Below are 20,442 nucleotides of genomic sequence, written 5' to 3' on the forward strand. Positions count from 1 at the left end.
ATGAAAGTATTCTTATTCCTATATTGTAGATGACAGTTTTGGTTTATTTTGAATTTTTTTTTTTTTTTTTTTTTTTTAGAGAGACATACAGAGAGGGGCAGGCAGACAGTAAGGCAGAGAGATGAGAAGCATCAGTTTTTCGTTGCAGCACCTTAGTTGCTTTCTCATAGGTGCCTTGACTGGTAGGCTTCAGCCAAGCCATCAACCTTTGGGCTCAAGTCAGCAATCATGATGGGTTGATGTCTGTGACCCCACACTGAAGCCAGTGACCCTGTGGTCATGAGCCTGTGCTCAAGCTGGTGACCTCAGGGTTTTGAACCTGGGTCTTCAGTGACCCAGGCTGATGCTCTATCCACTGCACCACTGCCTGGTCAGGCTTGTTTAATTTATAATATAATAACAACTGATAGATTTACCCTACATAAACAACAAAGCTCTTTGCATTTTCAGTTTTAAATCTCTAAAGGGCCTGACTTATGGTGGCACAGTGGATAGAGCGTTGATCTGGAACACTGAGGTCACCATTTTGAAACCCTGGGCTTGCTGGGTAAAGGCATGTAGGACAAGCAGTCGATGAACAACTAAAGTGAAGCAACTATGAATTGATAACTTCTTGCTCCTCCTCCCCTCTCCCCCTGTAAGGCCAGTAGCCACGGCCACCATCACAGTCGCCTGGCCTGTGCAGGTTCGCATTTGATTTGGACAGACGGTAATGAAACAACGGAGCCAAGAACTGGTGGGCCATTACCTTTATCCTAGCTAGCACTTGGCAGGTGAGAAATACACATAGTGGGAAAATACTTCCCTTTCCATTCAGGGCTCCCAAAGCCACTGACTTATCCGAGTTTCCTAGAATCAAAGGTTTCTACCTCACCAGCCTTATTCACCTGTTCCCCATCTCCTTCTCTCGGCACAAACTGGCTTCTCCCTCAGCACTCCGCCATCTTGGCTGCTTCTCCTTGCAATGCTAATTTCAGGAACTGAGAGAGAGCAAGCCCCCGGTCTGCCCCATTTTATAGTGTATCTTTAAGCCAGTATACAGATAAGGAAGTCTCTGATACAAAGTCACTTATCTGATGCATAAATGGGATTTGCCCCACACCCCCCTCCCCCATCTCTATAAAATCAGTAAGTAAAATCTTATTAAAAACATGTAATGGGATCCTGAGACCAAAAAGTTCTGGAACCTCTGTCTTAATTATTTTGCCTAAGCTGCTTTTTACATGCAGTTGTATCTGGTATTGCTAAACTACTGCCTTTGCAATAATAACCATCTTCTTGCAAACCAACAACAATAAAAAATATTGAACACTTTGTCTTAGGTACTGCTAAGGATAGAAAGATAAGGCCTAGTGTAGGTATCACCCATCTAACCTTGAACGCTCTAGGACTTGGATTGGGGAACTTGAGTCAAAAGCCCTGAGTGAATAAATGTCTCTTGGATGCAAACACCAAGAAGGTGTGTGAGTGAGTGACCTTTGTTCAGACACAAAGGAAAAATGCATGTGAATGGGCTTTAGAAAATTAACCTAGAGGTTCTAGATTGCTCCTGCCTTTGTGCTTGTTAATTAATAAAAGAGAAGGAATGTATTGACCCAAATTAGTCCTTTCTCCATGTCAGCACAACGGCCATTAGACATTCTTTCCCTTTATCACCTGGTCTCCCTCCCTTGTAATCCTGCTACCTCTGTTCTGCTTCTGGTCAATAAAAACTGAGGGAGAAGGAATTCAGGAGGTCTTCTTTGCCTCCCTTGGCAAGCCTCCCCTTTTCCGTCCTCCTCTTGACATAAGCTTGTGTCTTGAGTAGGTCTCTTCCTCGCAACACTGGTAGTTCCCAGTGGGCTGGAGTACTACAGTCTAATGTCTAATGACTTCAAAATAATTCGAGAACTGTTTTCTTTTTAAATATATGTAAATGTTTAAAAAACAGCCATTAAATATTTATATATAACATTTTATGGAAAATAATCCCCCCCAAGTAAATTAGGAAGTAGTTAAAACAATTTCAGTGTAGTGTTTTTTTTTCCAATATTCAGGTTTCAGAGTTGGCATTCCCTTCTTTATTTTTTCCTGCTGACACCAACTGAAATGCGAGTAATATGTTAGGAGTTTACATGCAGTAAGTTGGATGGATCTCACATGCATTATGCTTAGCAAAAGAAGTCAGACTCAAAAGATGACATGCTAGGTGGTACATTATGACATTCTGGAAAAAGCAGAAGCTATACCTAGGGACAGATAACAGTGGTTGTTAAGGAATGGAGAATAAAGAGAGATTTCAACTATAGAATGGCAAAGGGGATTTTTCTGTTTATGGAACTGTTATTTTGTCTTGACGGGGTAGAAGGGTTTGGAAGCTATGAAACTAGGTGGATAACAAAGATACTCGGAAAAGAAGTAACAGTTGAATCTGTTGAAAAGAATGGAAGAATAAAAATGCCTTTTATTACTTTATAATAATAAATATTATATGTCCCAGAGCTCTTATAGAGCTTATTTAAAATTGTGGTTCTCAAGTTGATCTCAGACTGGAACCCTCAGGAGTTTAGAGTGCTGGTGCCTGAAGGAGCCCTCACTTTCTGATTGAATTGACTTGGGGTAGGGCGTAAGGCTATTTAAAAACTGCCCAGGTGATTCTAACCCACAGCCAAAGTTGAGGATCACTGATTTAGTATCTATCTGCAATCTCCTATAATTGAGCAGAGAAGAAGTTCTTGAAATGTAATCTTTGGGCCAGTAGCAGCCTCATCTGGGAGATTGTTACAAATACAGATTTTTCTGGCTCTACTTCAGACCTCTTGAATCTGAAATTCCGGGAGTGGGACTTAGCAGTCTGTGCTTTAATAAGTATTCCAGATAATTCTGATGTTACCTAAAGTTAGAGCATCAGGAGACTGTAGTCCTGTACTCTGTGTTAATAAGTAGAAAGGCATTGGGAACTGTTAAGAGTACCTGCTTGATAAGAGATGTCAACCTCATTACCTCACTGGAAAGTTCCTTGCAATGCGCACATATCCATTTTCAGTGTACACTGTTTTTAATACCCTTTAAACTTTGAATTATATAATGTGTCATTTGCTTTGATTATTAGCAGTTAGTGTTTAGTTGAATGGTGCTCTTGAACTGTCATAATGTCCCAGAGGTTAATTTCAATTCAGTTTATATTCTGTGATGCTTCAGAAGGCCAGAGCACCTAATTATATCTCCTTTACTTTAGAGAGCTCTATAGGGAAAAAGCATTGAAAACTAAGACATTGTGGAAACCATTGATTGTTACACTGTACTCTGTGAGGCAATATATAACTGAGCACTGTTATTGACTTTTACATGTTTTGTGTATGTCTTTGCACCTAAGTGAGGTTGTACTGCATTCATGAAATAGGCTTTGAAAAGGATGAATCTTAAGTTTATAAGGGGTAGTGTACCTTTTTTACACATCTATAAACACCTTTACTTGATATGAAATTTTCCTGTTGGAAACTTTTAAACATGTGTTGGGGAAACAGCTGTGTTAGGCTTGCTCGCTTGAACTTTGCTTGATTAGTGTGTGAGTACCTGGCTGTGCCACGTGTGTATGGCCTATATAAAGCAACAGGTGCTTGCCCTCAGGATGGATTGTAGATTGCTTGCCTGCCCACCCCTGTGAGGGGTCATTTTGCTGTTCATTTGCCCGAGAAGTTTTCCCCTGCCTATTTACTCATCCACCCTTGCGAGACTCTTATTAAATGGGTATGGCCCAACGCTTTCTGGCTCCGCAATTCCTCTTCCATCTGTCTGAATCCCATCTGGACCTGCCTGGCCTCGGCCACTGGCACTACAACATGTTAAAATCATTTTTAAAGAATACATAGGGGTGCCTGACCAGGTGGTGGCGCAGTGGATAGAATGTCAGACTGGGATGCGGAGACCCAGGTTTGAAACCCTGAGGTCGCCAGCTTGAGCATGGACTCATCTGGCTTGAGCGTGTCCTTAGGATCTTGAGTGTGTCCTTAGGAGCTTGAGCGTGGGATCATAGACATGACCCATGGTCACTGGCTGGAAACCCAGGGTCGCTGGTTTGAGCAAGGGGTCACTCGCTCTGCTGTAGCCCCCTAGTCAAGGCACATATGAGAAGTATTCAATGAACAACTAAGGTGCCACAACGAAGAATTGATGCTTCTCATCTCTTTCCCTTCCTGTCTGTCTGTCCCTATCTGTCTCTCTTTCTGACTCTCTCTCTATGTCTCTGTCACACACATACAAAAAAGAATATATAGGGCAATAACAAGACACTTGTTTTTTGTTCTATTTCAGGCTATTTTGGCATTCTGCTGGATATATGTTCGGAAATACCAAAGTCAGCGGGAAAGTGAAGTTGTCTCCACCATAACAGCAATTTTTTCTCTGGCAATTGCACTTATTACATCAGCACTTCTACCAGTGGATATATTTTTGGTTTCTTACATGAAAAATCAAAATGGTACATTTAAGGTAATCATTATATGATTTTATTATTTTCAAATTTCTGGCAATTAAGTGTAAGTTTAGCAGACCTTATGTGTTGTGCTCTATTGTTGTCTCTGGGAATAAATGAGCATGAACTGCAGCATGGCGGCCGAGACTGTGAGGATGACATGGAAGACTAGAAACACTGTTGAGTGACACAGTTTGACAAATTTCCAAGTGTGAGGAATGCCTTTTGTTAATCTGAAAATTTATTGTAGTAGGTTTTATTTTTGTGTCTCTCATAGCTTGAGGTTTATTTGACTTGATTTGCATTAATACACTAAATAAATAACTTAGAAGGTCTTTTGTTGGTGGCAGAGCAGAATCTTAGCCTTTATTTCACATTGAGTACTTTGAGTTAGCATGGTATAGTGAAAAGACGACAAGGCTGGGAATTATCAGAGAATTCTAAGACCTAAGTTCTAGTCTTTGTTTTTAAGTGTCTGGCATGTATCTTTGGGCAAATCAGTTAACTTTTCTGGACTTCAACTTTCTCATTTTGTGTGTGTGTGTGGGAGAGGGGGGTCTCATTTTTTAAATGAAGGGATTTTGACTGGAAGAATTCTGAGTTCCCTTTCAATTATGCACATTACTTTAAGTTTCTTAGTACTGTATAAACTTCTGTGAGGCAGGAACTGTCTTATTTATTGTGATATGCCCAATGTCTAGCACACATGTAAGTACTTAAATATTTGAATGCAATATTTCAATTATGTCAATAACGAAGTTCCAAAATAATTTCTTGAATTTGGCCAACTGGGCTTAAATAATTTGAAACTTTTTGTGGTTAGGTTTAGATATATTCTGATTTTTGTGATAACTATAGTTATTTTCTGTAGGTCTTCATTTAGCAGCTATTTAATTGAGCACTTACTTAGTATGTGCCAAAAACTGTATGAACTAATATCTGTTGAATATTTACTATGTGTCAGACCCTGTCCTAAATGGTTGATGTATATTAACTGCCTTTAACCCTTTGAGTAGTACGAACGTTCATGTACATCCTCAAAGGGTCAACAAAAAACTCACTACTCAAAAGGGTTAATCTCCCAAACAACCCCGTAAGGTAGATACCATTATTGATGTTTTATGGGCAAAAGAACTAAGGGTTGGAGAGGTGACATAACCTCTATAGCTTATAAGTGCTGTGGCTTGGATTCGAAGCTGGGCAGTCTGGCTCTAGAGCTTTGTTCACTAGGATCTTTACATGTATCTCTGTCTTAGCTTATCCCTTGTATAATTATTATTTGAATAGGAGGTATTTAGTTTTGAATTTAGAATATTTGGTTTGTTTAGATTTTGTGGGACTATGTTTTCATCTTGAAATTTCTAAAGTAAGTGTTTCCATGAAATTATTAACTTCCTCATATATTACATATTTGTTCTGGGACCATGCTGAATTTAGTAGTAGTCACTTTCTGTGTGTTAGTTTTTGTTTTTGTTTTATTTAATCTGAGATTGTATCATACTTGTTTGAGCAAGACTTTAAGAATTCACCTAAAGAAGCAAAAATATTACCTATAAAAACTTAGGGCACTTGTTTTATTAAATGTCCCCTAAGAACTGGCCAGGTAGCTCAATTGGTTAGAGCATTATCTCAATATGTCAGGATTGTGGGTTTGATCCCCAGTCAGGGCACATTACAAGCATCAACCAATGAATGCATAAATAAATAGAACATCAAATCACGTTTCTCTCTCCCACTGTCTCCCTTCCTCTCTTTCTAAAATCAATAAATTAAAAGAATATAAGGCATAAAACATTTAATATTTTAACAGCTAAAATGTTCATCTCTTACTCCTTTTCCCAGTGATTAATCTCTTTTTGGCCTGTTATTAGCTCTCAGGATTGACCTCTCTCCTACTTCTGCAGTCCTACCCTCAAATTGTGATACCTGTATCTTGAAAACTTTGTACTTTTCATTGCCCTTACATGTATTCATTCACTTAATATTTATTAAGCACATAATATGTACCTGATAAATGTGAATGCTAGAGATTAATGATTAAAACAAACAAGGCTGCTGCTCTTATGCAGCTTACTTTTCTGTAAAACCAGACCAACCATAAACAAACAACCAAATAAGTAACTTCATAGTGATAAATTCTATGAGGAAATATAGCAGGTTGATGTGAGAGTGTAATTAGTTGTGGGTAATTTAGATAGGAGGATTGGGAGGCCAGATTGCTGAGGTACTTGAAACCTGAACGAGGAGAAGCCAGTCAGGTGAAGAGCCAGAGGGAGTCCCTTTAGGGAGAAAGGCTTGGCAGAGGAGAGCCCTTTGGCAGGGATGAGTTTGACCTATTTGGCTGAAGTGTCGTATTGGGGGTTGTGGTTTGGTACTGGCTGAGCACCGTTGAGAAAGTTGGGACCAGACTTTATGATTTTTAAGTCATTGTAAAGCCAGAAGCCAGGGCCACGCCCACTATCACAGCAGCCCAGCCCATGCAGGTTCGCATTGGATTCGGACAGTCGGTAAAGAAACAATGGAGCCAAAAACTGATAGGCCATTTTCTTTAATTCTAGCTTGCACCTGGCAGGCAAGTAAAAACACACACTGGGCTCCAAAACCCACTCACATTCAGTGCTCACAAAGCCACTGACTTATCCGAGTTTCCTAGAATCAAAGGTTTCTAGCTCACCAGCCTTATTCTCCTCAGTTCCCCATCTCCTTCCTTATCCCAGATACAAACTCTGTACAAACTGGCATCTCACTCCTCACTCCGCCATCTTGGCTGCTTCTCCTGGCCTACTCCACGTGGCCTCCTTCTGCTCTCTGCTCTGCTCTCTCATGCTAATCATCCCAGGAACCAAGAGCACAAACTCTGTTCTGCTCCCATTTTATATTATAGCTTCACAACCTCTAATCCAATATACAAAACAGGGAAGTCTCTAATACAAAGTCACTTCTCTGAGGCATGATTGGATTGCACCACCCCACATCAAAAAGGGTGGGAAAGGCTCAATCCCAAAACCAAGCCCCAGGCTACAAGGATTCTCGACACACATTAATATCACCTGGGCGACGGCCTCACGTGGGCAGCGCCATTCTCAACAAAGTGAACATAATACATTTTATCTGCCCCACAGTCATGTTTTAGGTTTTCTTGTAACTGCAATGTGAAGTTAAAGAAGGTAAGATACCAATAAAGGTGAATTGGATTTGAGTGGTGCTAGTAGAGAAAAATGATTAAAATTGGTGTATGTTTTGGAGCTAGGACTGCTTGGATTTGCATATGGATTAGATACCGAGAGGGAAGGAAGAGCAGAACTGAAGCACTGATGCCTGGTGTTTGCACACCGCAAAGGAATGGGGAACCTGGAGGAATGAAAGCGGAGGGAGCACAGGGGCAGGTGAGGGGATGTATAAAAGAGTTGTGTTTGGGGTAAGTCACCGGCAAAGTTCTTGTTATATATATTCAAATGAAAATGTCAAGTAGGGAGTTGAAGCTTCAGGGAGTTTAGGGTTAGAGTGAAGTATTTGGAAGTCATCAGTATCTCAATGTTTTTGTAGCTATGGACCAGTTATTGGAGAGACTGAGTAGTCAGAAAGCATTGGACTGTGGGTCAGAGTGCTCCATTATGTGGAGGCCTGCTGAGCGGGAAAGGCTGCAATGTTAGAGTTAGGAAGAAAAACAGAAGAGGGAGACTTAAGACAGTCGGGAGAAGTATGTGTTTCAGGGAGCGAGAACGATAGCTTTTTCGAATTATGTTGAGAAGTGAAGACGAGAGAGTTAGAACAGATACTGTTGGCTTTGGTCAATGGTAACAAAAGAGCGTGAAGAGTTAATTTCAGTGAGGCAGTGGGGTTGTCAGATTGGAGAAGGTTAAATGTGGACAGGGAGGTGAGGAAGCAGTGACAGGGAATACTGCCATCTTTCCATGCAGTTTGTTCTTTAGGGGAGTAGGGAGTGTTTTTATTTGTGGTGGTTGAGTATGGATCTCTTTGATGTTTAATGGAAATTCCTAGAATTTGAGTACTTTTTAGCATTCAGCAGAATTAGAGAAATTTTGAGAGAGAAGAGAGGTTATTATTGTAGGCGCAGTGTCCTTGAGAAGGCTAAAGGGTGGGGGTGTCTCACAGTGAAAGGATTGACTATAGATAGTATGGGCATCTAACGAAAGAAGAGCTAACATTTGAATGTAGATGGAATCTCAGTGTTAGATTTGGTAGTAAGTTGAGTGAGCTCTCTCTTTTTTTGGCTTCAAATTTTAGAGACCTCTAAGTCCGTGTTTTTCAACCATTGACGTTTTGTGCTGCATAAGTGTTTGTTGTGGGGTGCTGCTGTGCATTGTACATGTTTAGTAGATCTTGCGTCTACTCACTACATGCCGGTAGCATACTGACCACTCCCCAATCCGACGTCTCCAGACCCGGGCAGGATTCAAGTAATTTAACAACCGGTTCTCTGCCCTAATGACTGTTTTAAGTATAAAAACGATGTACTGAAAGGTAGTTTATTATTTGATGCATTTAATACTTAAATAAGAACAATAAAAGAGGTACACAAAACTAGATTATGTTATACGAAAGTTTTAAAATATTAATGAGAAAATATTAAATAATACCTGACCAAAAACAATAAAACTGTTGAGATACTTTCATATTGCTTCTTTTTAAAAAAAAAAAATTTTTTTTTTGTTCAGTGAAAGGAGGGGAGGTGAAGGCAGACTCCTATATGCACCCCAACCAGGATCTACCTGAAAAGCCCACCAGGGGGTGATGTTCTGTCCATTGGGACCCTTGCTTCATTGCAACTGTAGCCATTTTTTAGCACCTGAGATGGAGGCCATGGAAACATCCTCAGCGCCCAGGGCCAACTTGCTGTAATCGAGCTATGGCTATAGGAGAGGAGGAGAAGAGAAAGAGAGAGAGAGGAAGGAGAGGGGGAAGGGTGGAAAAGCAGATGGGCACTTCTCCTGTGTGCCCTGACCGGGAATCGAACCTGGGACATCCATAGGCTGGGCTGATGCTCTACCACTGAGCCAACCAGCCAGGACCTCCATATTGCTTCTTGATGGGTGTCCTCATTTCCTACTGAAGTAACAATGTGAAGGAATTAAAATGTAGTATTTTATCAAAGGTATAATGAGTTTTATGAAATGAATAAATAAATATAACAAGCATAGTTCTGTCAAATTTTTTTCACGTATGGATAGAATGAACATTACTACAGGCACTTAGATGAACGTTAATAAAAGAGTAAGGAATGTAAATTTGTGATTTCCACATTGGGTGGCTGCCCAGGCGCCCACCTTAGAGAGAACCCTGATTACAAGTGCCATTTAACAACCAGTTCGTTGAACTCAACAAAGAGTTAGATATCAGTTCTGCTGAACCGGTGTGAACTGGCTGAATCCCACCATTGCTCCAGACATTGTCAAATGTTCCACTGGGGGACAAAATCACTCCTAAGTGAGAACACTGGTCTAAGGTTGAGGTTTTCAGGTAAAATTGAATAAAGTCAAATGTAGTTTTGGGTTGGGTAAAGTGTTTCAAAATGTCACCTGAAGAATAGGAAAGGAAATTTTATATATGTGACCCATTATATCTTTTTTATATGGAATTTATACCCTTTTCTTTCAAAATGTACTTCTTTAATGTTTTAATTCAGTATTCTTGATTGCCTCACATTGCTTTGGGTCTTAAATTCCTCTGAAGTTCTTTCTGGTCTCTACTCCGGGGAGTCGGTAGTTTATAAACTCTATCAAGGACACAGTGGTTCTCAAGACGTAGCAGAAGGAAGGTTTCATAAACTAAGCTCTTTTGACAGTACATCAGATACCTTGGAGGCAACACAGTGTATAAAAGCCAAATACACTAATAGTTCTTGAGTGATGTTGTATGTTTTACACATATTTTTAGCTTTAAAATAGTAACAGTAATACTCTTATTGGCACAAGATTTGGTTAAACAAAAGAACATTACAGGGTAAAAGATACTAAATTTCAGTGTATCTTGGGCTTTAATTTACCTTCAATCTCTACATTAAAATTGTTTCCTGATGTTGGGATCTTATTCAATTTCAAAGTTTAACTTTTAAAAGATTCTAAATGGGGTTGTCTTGGAAATTGGTAGGGAGTTTGCATAAGGATAGATATAATTATTGTGTTTCAAAAATATTAAAATTTCAGAAATCTTTTAAAACGTCTGTTTTGGTGTGTAAACAGTCACTAAAGAAACACAATTGTTAGGAACTGAGGCTTTGCTTATGTGCATATTTCATTTAGATACTTGAATCATCAATGAAAAAAATCTGATCATTGCAAAGAATTATCCTCAGTGCTTTTCCATTCCTGTGTGGTGAGCCTTTCCATTTTTCTGTATATATGTGGGTGTTTCTTTCAGTGCAATTTGTTATGTTTCCACCCACTCAAAATTACTTCATGGATGTCCATATAGGCTAGTTTATATAGATTTCCTTGTTTTTAATGTCTATTTGATATTCCATGTTATGAATGTGTAGTAATACATTTTACTGTTTCTCCCCATGTATATAGATTGTCTTTAGTTTTGTTTTTTAATATTTTAAACAACGCAATGCTGAATGTTGTGTATAAGGTTCATGGTGAAAAATCAATAAACATTACTTGGTGTAGGCTGGAATTTATGGGGATTAAGGAGTGGCAAGCACACAAGTGCTTATGTACTTGACATTCTGTAAAGAGGTGAGCTTTCTCAAAGTGCAGGTGTCTCAGCAGAGGTTATGTCTACCCACTCTTCTTACTGGGCAAGCAGAAGAGTAACCTTCCTACTGTAGATAAGTACTGTGGACTTGGGTTCCAAGGAGTGTGGACTTAGATACCAGTTGTTCATGGGATTCTAGGATATTCCAGTTGCTGAACACCTAGAAACTCTTGGTCCCTTGAGTGTACCCTGTAATTGAGATTGGGTGCAGCTCCTCCTACTGTGTGGGAAAGGATACTCCATTTGAGCTAGCTTGTTGCCTGGCAACCCAGTAAGAGATCTTGAGGTCATTCATTGGTTAGTACTGCTTGTCTTAAACCATATCTATGTACTTATAGCTGTCCTGATTTATGTGAATCTTTTTAGGATAGATTCCAACAAAGAATGTCCAAATTATCAACTATCTTTCTTACTGTTACTCTGTTGGAGATGGCTTTTCCTCCACACTGCTGGATATTATTAATGTTTTAAATTTTGCCACTTAGGAAAGTGAAAGGTTACTATAATAATAAATTTTTTTTCTTTCCTTTTTTAGAAAGAAACAGGAAGGGGAGAGAGGGTGAGAAACATCAACTCTTAGCTGCTGATGTTCATGTTTTCTTAATCAAGTCTAGTAATTGGGTAAATTCTTTACTGTTGGTCTTATTAAAAGAAAATATTCCTATCTCGTCTGTGTTTTTTCAGATGACTTTGAGAATCAGCATGTCATAAAAACCTCTAGTAATTTGTATTTTGGTTAGCAATATATAGTTTTATGAATTAATCAGGAGGGATTTGGTATTTACAGTCTTTTCATATGAGAACATGTGATTTTCCATTGATTTAGATCTTTTTAATAGTGTATAGTTGATAGTTAACATAAATTTTTTATTAGCCTATTCTTAAGTTTTCTTATAGTCTTAACAGTATTGGAAAAATACTATTTTTTATTGTGTATTATGTGTTAAGGTTTTGCATTTGTGGTGCTAAATTTTTATTTTCTACATTTTTCTTCTTTTAGATGTTTATCAGTAAGAAATTCATAGATGTTCTTTGTTAGAGGTGTTCATAGGTTAAAAAGAAAAATAGGAGAAAAGAAAACTAAATGCTTTTAGGAGAATTAAATGTGGATACCTTTCTTTAAGAGTCCTTGTAGTGAGAGATTTATATTGACTTGACTTCTTAAAGTACATAGAAAAATAATGATTACTAATTGATTCTAATTTGAGCCTCACTAAATAGCAGTGGTCAGGTTTAATTTTTCACATGCATAAAATTTAGGATCTTCAACAAAAGACTTGCCATTATATCTCAATTCTAATTCATTAAAGTACAGATTTTTTAATTTGAGAAGGTTAATTTGAATGATTTTTTTCTTTTAGTGAGAGAGAGAGAGAGAGAAAGAGAGAGACAGATAGGGACAGACAGATAGGAAGGGAGAGAGAGAAGCATAATTCTTCATGTGGCCCCTTAGTTGTTCACTGATTGCTTTCTCATATGTGCTGGAACTGGGTGGGCTCCAGCTGAGCTAGTGACTGCTTGCTCAAGCCCAGTGACCTTGGGCTCAAGCCAGCGACAATGGGGTCATGTCTATGATCCCACACTCAAGCCAGTAACCCCCTGCTCAAGCTGGTAAGCCCTTGCTGCATGAGCCCACATTCAAGCCAAGAGCCTGAGGTTTCAGACCTGGGTCCTCTGTGTCCCAGGTAGGCCAACACTCTATCCACTGTGCCACCGCCTGGTCAGGGTAATTTGAATGAATTTTCTTAGTCGAATTATTAAATTTAAATTACTAATTTAAAGAACACTTCTGTGGAATGAATTTAAAGGAGCTTAGATTGACTATTCTTTTAGGTACTTTTAAAAAAATGTATTATGCTTAAGTATATACAGTATTTTCTAAAATACAAATCATATTTGTCACTTGGCATAAAAATTCATCACTGTTTTCCCATGCCCTTAGGACAAAGTCCAAAATACTTAGCATGACTCACTGGTCCTTCAAGCCATTGTCCTTCCCAGCACTCTCCCAGCTTTCTCCTACCTTCCCAAAGCGCTGCTGAAGCTGTTTAGTTTTTCTTTGTTTGTTTTTTTCAAACTCTCCATGTGTATTCCGTTTTTTCTTGTTTGGTTTTTTTTTCCCCCTGAGAATGACTTCTGTTTCTTCAGGTCTCGGTTTAGAGTTATTTTGGTACACCACCCCTGATCTTCAGTATGAGTTAGGCGGCTCCTGTTTATATGTATTTCCCCAGAACTGTGTTATCTTCTCTCAGCATTTGTCTATCTCTTCTTGAAGGCACAGACCGTAGCTGTTAGAGTTGATACATTTATAAGAGATTTTCAGTCATATTAAAACTTAATTATAATTATTAAATACATGTTTTATTAATATTTCTATTTTTCCTTTTTGTCCTAGGACTGGGCTAATGCTAATGTCAGCAGACAGATTGAGGACACTGTATTATATGGTTACTATAGTAAGTACTTTTTAGTTTCATTTTCTGTCTAGGCAGCTAACCAACATGTAGAATAAAGCTATATGTAAACTTTTAATTTTGGTATCACATTTGAGATTACTGTTTGACACCAGGACTGAGTAATAAGCATTCATCCTCATGATTTCTGAGACTTCTTTTACCTACTTTTGCTTATGTAGGTTCACTTGTAACATTTTTTTGTGGAGGTCCAAATTACCTGAAATCTCAGGTCTCCTCTTCTGTTTCTATTACCAGTTTCCCACTTGTACTCTTCTCAGCTTCCTAGGAATTTTTGAAAATATTGATACTAGTAGAGTGTTCTTTGGGGAATTTGTAACAACTCTACAGTGGTACCTTGAGATACGAGTAGACAAACATAAGAATTTTTTAAGATACGAGCTGTGAATCGGTCCGTATTTTTGTTCGAGATCCGAGTGAAATTCCGAGACATGAGTCATGATTCAGGAAGCTGCCGCTAGTTGGAGCGTTGGCGCACGGGTCCAGTATCAGCAGCACAGGACCAGCATCTCGTTCTTTCTCACGTGTTACCCACAAAATCAAGTCGAATCTTGTGCGCTGTACTCATTCTTGCATCATTTTTGCATTTTTTACTAACTTTTTTTGTGTGCTATCATGAGGCCGAAGAAAGTGAGTGTAAAGGACAGTGGTGAGAAGAAGAAGAGAATGATGTTGATAGAAGTAAAGCAAGAAATAATACAAAAACAGCGTGGTGTATGAGTGATTGAACTGGCAAGGCTGTCTGACCACAAAACATCTACAATTTGTACCATCCTTAAACAAAAGGATGCCATCAAAGACTCAAATCCAGTGAAAGGAACTACAATTTTGTCCCATTTAAGGACAAATATCCATGAAGAAATAGAGAAGCTTCTGCTGGTGTGGGTGAAAGAGAAAGAGCTGGCAGGAGGTACAGTGTGAAAAGGCACGTATTATTTGTATTATTTACGGCGACTTGAAGAAGAAAGAACCATCAACTTCAAAAGAGGCAGCAGAAGATATGTTTAAGGCAAGTCATGGCTGGTTTGAAAATTTCAAGAAGAGATCTGGCATCCACTCAGTGGTGAGGCATGGTGAAGCTGCAAGTGCTGACGTTAAGGCAGCTGAGGAGTACATCGCACGTTTTATTGCGCTTATTGCAAAGGAAGGCTACATCCCCCAACAAGTGTTCAACTGTGACGAAACAGGATTGTTTTGGAAAAAAATGCCCTGGGGGACTTTCATCACCACAGAGACGCTGCCAGGCCATAAACCCATGAAGGTGGTCTGACCCTTGCATTGTGTGCAAATGCTAGTGGTGACTGTCAAGTAAAGCCACTGCTAGTGTATCATTCTGAAAATCCTGGAGCCTTTAAGACTCACAAGATTCTGAAAGAAAAGCTGCAGGTTATGTGGCGCACCAATTTTAGGGCATGGGTTGTGCGGCAGTTTTTTATTGAATGGGTAAATCTTGTCTTTGGTTCTGCAGTGAAGAAATATCTTCAAGAAAATAAACTCCTGATAAAAGCATTACTAATCCTTGAAAATGCTTCAGTCCACCCACCTGGTCTTGAAGATGACATTCTCGATGAGTTCAAATTCATGAAAGCCCTCTACTTCCCACCCAACACGACTTCAGTCTTGCAACCTGTGGATCAGCAGGTCATTTCCAACTTTTAAAAGCTTTACACAAAGCACTTTTTCCGCCGCTGCTTTGAGGTGACTGAGAATATAAATCTAACCCTTTAAGAGTTTTGGAAAGATCACTACAACATCGTGATATGTTTACGCATTATTGACTTGGCATGACAAGAGGTTACATGAAGAACCTTGAACACAGCATGGAAAAAGTTATAGCCTGATGTTGTTGCAGACAGGGACTTCGAAGGATTTGAACCAGAGACTGAGACCGAGGTAGAAGCATTGGAGGAGATTTTGTCCCTCGGAAAGTCGATGGGTCTGGAAGTAGATGACGGTGATGTAAACGAGCTTGTTGAAGAACATGAGGAGGAACTCTCAACTGAGGAGTTGAAGGAGCTACAGATGATGCAACATATGGAGCTTCTTCAAGAGATTAGTAGTGAGGAGGAGGCAGAGTCGGAGGAAGTGATTTCTACAAGTGAAATTAAAGGCATGCTGGCAATGTGGGAAAAGCTTTCAAGTTTCATTGAAAAGAAACCCAGAAAAAGTTTCAACTGGTCATGCTTCAGCACTTTTTAATGACACTTGTTTGTCACATTTCCATAACATTTTAAAAAAAGGCAGGCAAAAGCAAACCTCTTTGGATAGATTTTTATTCAAAAGTTGTACAAGTGAAAGTGCTGAAAGTGCAGCCAAAAAGGCAAAAACAGGTGATGATTGAATGAAAAATACGTAATGTTAAGCTTAGGTTAAGTTTAAAGTTAATTGTAAAAAAAATGCACTTTATTAAGTGTTTGTGGTTTCATTTTAAGTAAAGAAAGTGCGGTTTTAGTTTTGTTTAAAGTAACGAAGATGCAGTTTTAATTTTCATTTAGTGTTAAGAAAGTGCAGTTTTAGTTTACGTGTCAGCAGTGCCTGCATCCCTTCCTCCCTCCTCCTCCACCATTCACTTCCATTAGCTGCACTCATCAGTCTCCAAGGTAAGAATACAGTACTAAATAACACTTTTTTCTTTTATTTCATTTATTTTGTTATGCATTGATAAAGTATACATGTGTGTTTCTTAATTAAAACCATGTCTTTTTTCATAATTTAGGATGGTTTGAGGATGTTTCACAGGACTGGAACAGATTAAATCTATTTCAGTTATTTTAAATGGGAGAAATTTGTTTGATATACGAGTTGACTGACTTACGAGCTTGGTTACAGAACAAATTAAACTCGTATCTCAAGGTGCCACTGTACTATAATAGAGCCAGTAATCCAGGGGATTATAGTTGATTACTCCTTCTCTCCCTCTCTTTCTTTCTGTTCCTTCCCTAATGTTGGATTATAAAACTTTATAATAACCACCTAAAGGTTTCCAAAAATTTTTCTTTGAATAAACATAAGACTCAAGCTTTTAAAAAAATGTTTAAGTGCTGAGTTAAGAGAGGGATGCCTTTTTTTTTTAAATACTAAATTAAGATGCTGAATAAAATTTCAGTAGGAAACTAAATTGGAAACTAAAAAATCATCTGCCAAAGTTTCTATTGATAGAATAATTTTTAAAGAGTTGTATTGGATTTTAATTTAGCTGCGTTAGCTCTAACCTTTGCCTTTTCTCTTGATCTATAGGTCCCATAAAATTCTGTCTGTTTTGTGTGGATTTTAGAAATGTTTTTATAGTATTTTAAGATAGAATTTATATCTATGAAGAATACATTAATTTATATTATAAAATTTAAATTTGACCTATTAAGTTAAAACTTTTGAAATGGTGCTGTTAAATGAAATGTTGCCTTTTCAGTACAAATATATTGGAATGATATAAATTGGGTTTTCAAAAACAATTTTGGAGAGGATCTGTCTCCTGTGTGACATTAAAAGTTGTATTTATGCTATAGAACACGTGACAAGATAAGCCAACTTTTATCTTTGTGCAGTTCAGGTTCATAAAGCCTATCTTATAATTGAACATAGAGGCTATTGGATTAATTTATTATAACCAAGGTTACAAAGACTTCTAAACTGGAATGTTAATTGATGCACCCTTTTCAGTTGGTTTCATGGAGAGAATTAAGCCTATAGGAAATGATTTTAGTGTTTTTCTCAATCCTCCCAAGGATAGTGTACCCCTAGTATCATTTTAAACACATGGGAACTAAGTTAATCATTGTAAACAGTAGGTGATTTAGGGATTTGGGTTTGATTCTGTGTAGAACTTGGGTTGTAGCTGGAAATATAACTACGATGGGATAGGATAGTTGAGACACTGCTCTAGGGAGGAAATCTGCATGAAAAGCCAAATTATGAATAGAAGATTCCTTGATGACCATAGAATCAAAGCAGGAAGATTTAATTAGATGAATATTAATGGTTGTCATAAAGTCAATTATATTTATTTTAGCTAAGGCTAACAGGCCTTTGATTTTGACTCAGGTGGTGACCTACAGCTAGGAGCCTGAAAGAATTATATGGCTTCTATGATAGTTAAACATCCTCAAGCTCAGCTATTTCTCTAGAAATGTTAGTCATCATCTAACTACCTGTTAGATGTTTTCTCCTGGATCCGGAGGACGACACAGAATTCAAATAATCCAAAACACGATTTTAATTTATCCCTTCTGTGAGATTCTATAGTTCATTTAATCATTTCCAATATATTAACACATTTTCATTATCTAACCTTGCCAGGTACTATGCAAGACTTTCATATTGAACATTTTATTTGATTTTTATGAATGTCATTTTTGGGAGGTATTTTCATCATTTTAAAGATAAAAAACATGGTATTTAGAGATGTTAGAGATTACCTTATTAGTGAAAGGCATAGTCCAAAGTGATATCATTTTCTAAGCTGGAGCTGCTTGTCATTAAATAAGCTTCGTTTTAATAAATAGTTCTGGGGATGTTACCCGTGGGAATACTTGGCAGTTCTGAACCCCCAGGGCAGCTTCAGAAATCATCTTGAGGACCTTTTAAACAATACTCATGCAAGATTACATCCAGAGAAATTCTGATTTACCCTTGCATTTCATTAATATCCCCACAGTTCTTATTTAAAAAAAGGTTTATATATTTGAGAGATGTAAGGCTCAAGGTGGTGGATTCAAGTTTTCCAGAAATTCTAATTTTCTCTTGAAAGCTCAGATCATATCATTGGCAAAAAAAATATTCTCATTTATTTCCTTTGAAGTGATAGGCTCACTTTACTCATTTTTTAGGAAGCCTGCCTAATATATTCAAGTCTGGCTAACCATTGCTCATCTGTCCGTTCTTTTTTCAAGTAAAATTGGTGTTCTTTGAAAACAAAGTGACTAGTGTAACAACTGAAATTGCACAAGTACTTCTTACAAGTATGCTCTATGAACACTTTACACAGAATATTAAAAAGTTGTGTCCTCAAGAGTGGACTTTTAATAGAATTATTTCTGCTTCAAAGGGATTTTTTCTGAATAAAAGTGCTCCCCACTGGTGAATGCTTGGTGTAGGGATACAGTAGCTGCTACTGGAAAGGCAAACAACATCTCTGCTAATCCTGTGGTCTGCAAACTACATTGTTGAGAATGTTTCATTAATGGAACTTTGGGTGATTTTTTTGTTCTGGAAAGTTTGCGGAAGTTAGGCGGACAGCTGCTTCTGTCCACATCCTGCTCCCCAGCTCCGCAGCTGTTGCTTGGTTAACAGTTTCCAGTTCACTGAAGCTGCATACAAAGGAGATAGCACCTGGAGTTTGTTGAAGGAAGAGAGGGTCAAATTTTTAATCCCTGTCCCTTTGCCCTATACTCATAGGGACCCTATTCTCAGAAGGAAGATCCCTCATTTGAGGATGTTGTATCCACCCCAGAAACATTAAAGATTCATTCTTTTTTTTTTTAGTATTTTTATTTATTTCTTCATCTGTGTTTTTAAACTTCTCGATACCTTTTTTTAAAACTGCTTTTGTCTGACTTTTTGTTCTCAGTTCTGTTTTAATCTCATGTTTGAGCCTCTTAGTCTTTTATGTATATGTTTAACCTTTTATTTGAATTCTAGTGTTGTTTAAAAATTATTTTAACCTTTAAGTTCTTACCTGTTATTTATTGTACAGTAATTTATTAGGTTTACTTTCTACTGTTTTCTCTAACCTTCTTAAAGTTTTTAGTATTAATTCTATTACCATCTACTTTCTTTTAATTGCTGTTAAGTGAATTTCTTTTACCTAATATTTTTTCCTAACTTCTTGTTTTTTTTTTTTTTTTTTTGTGTGTGTGTGACAGAGACAGAGACAGAGACAGAGAGAGGGACAGATAGGGACAGACAGGCAGGAAGGGAGAGAGATGAGAAGCATCAGTTTTTCGTAGCGGCACCTTAGTTGTTCATTGATTGCTTTCTCATATGTGTCTTGAGGGGGTGGTGGCTACAGCGGACCAGGTGACCCCTTGCTCAAGCCAGCAACCTTGGGCTCAAGCTGATGAGCCTTGCTCAAACCAGATGAGCCCGTGCTCAAGCTGACGATGTCGGGGTTTTGAACCTGGGTCCTTCGCGTCCCAGTCTGACGCTCTGTCCACTGGACCACCGCCTAGTTAGACCCTAACTTTTTATTTTGATTTTGCTTGAATTGCAGGCGTTGTAGAAATGGGGAAGGCCCAAAACATAATATCCAAAAATCAATTCATATAACATACCATATTAATAGAATAAAATACAAAAACCACATGATCATCTCAATAGATATGAAAACTCATCTATTTTTATAAAATGCAATATCTATTACTGATAGAAACTCTCAGCTTAGTTACAGAGGGTGCTTTCTTAATCTGAGGAAGATCATCTATGAAGAACCTACTATCACTATTATATTTGATGATACAAAACTGAATACTTTTTGTCTAAGATTAGGAATAAGGCCAGAATGTAAGATTAGGAATAAGGCTGCCTTAACCAGCATTTTTCAACATTGTAATGGGGATTCTAGCCAGTGCAGTAAATCCAAGTAAATAAATAAACATATTCAAACTGGAGAGGAAGAATTTAGACTCTTATTTTCTCAGCTGACATGAGATCTGATAGGTAGAAAATCTCACGGAATTATATAAAGACAAATAGAATCAATAAGCAAGTTGAGCAGGGTTACAGGATGCAACATCAATCTGAAAATTAGAAACTGATGCTCTGGCCAGGTAGCTCATTTGCTTAGAGGCATCCGATACG

At 38.1% G+C, this 20,442-nt stretch overlaps 1 protein-coding gene across 1 annotated transcript in view; it reads left to right on the forward strand.

Moving 5' to 3' along the window:
* The window catches only part of LMBRD1 (LMBR1 domain containing 1), a 125,353-nt gene that overhangs the window by 8,057 nt on the left and 96,854 nt on the right, over positions 1–20,442 (forward strand). The window contains exons 2-3 of the mRNA XM_066359100.1: positions 4,294–4,470; positions 13,569–13,629. Coding sequence (XP_066215197.1) covers positions 4,294–4,470; positions 13,569–13,629 — 238 coding nt within the window. The remainder of the gene's footprint in view (positions 1–4,293; positions 4,471–13,568; positions 13,630–20,442) is intronic.

The sequence above is a fragment of the Saccopteryx leptura genome, chromosome 1 (genome assembly GCF_036850995.1).
Source record: "Saccopteryx leptura isolate mSacLep1 chromosome 1, mSacLep1_pri_phased_curated, whole genome shotgun sequence".
Taxonomy (NCBI): Eukaryota; Metazoa; Chordata; class Mammalia; order Chiroptera; family Emballonuridae; genus Saccopteryx; species Saccopteryx leptura.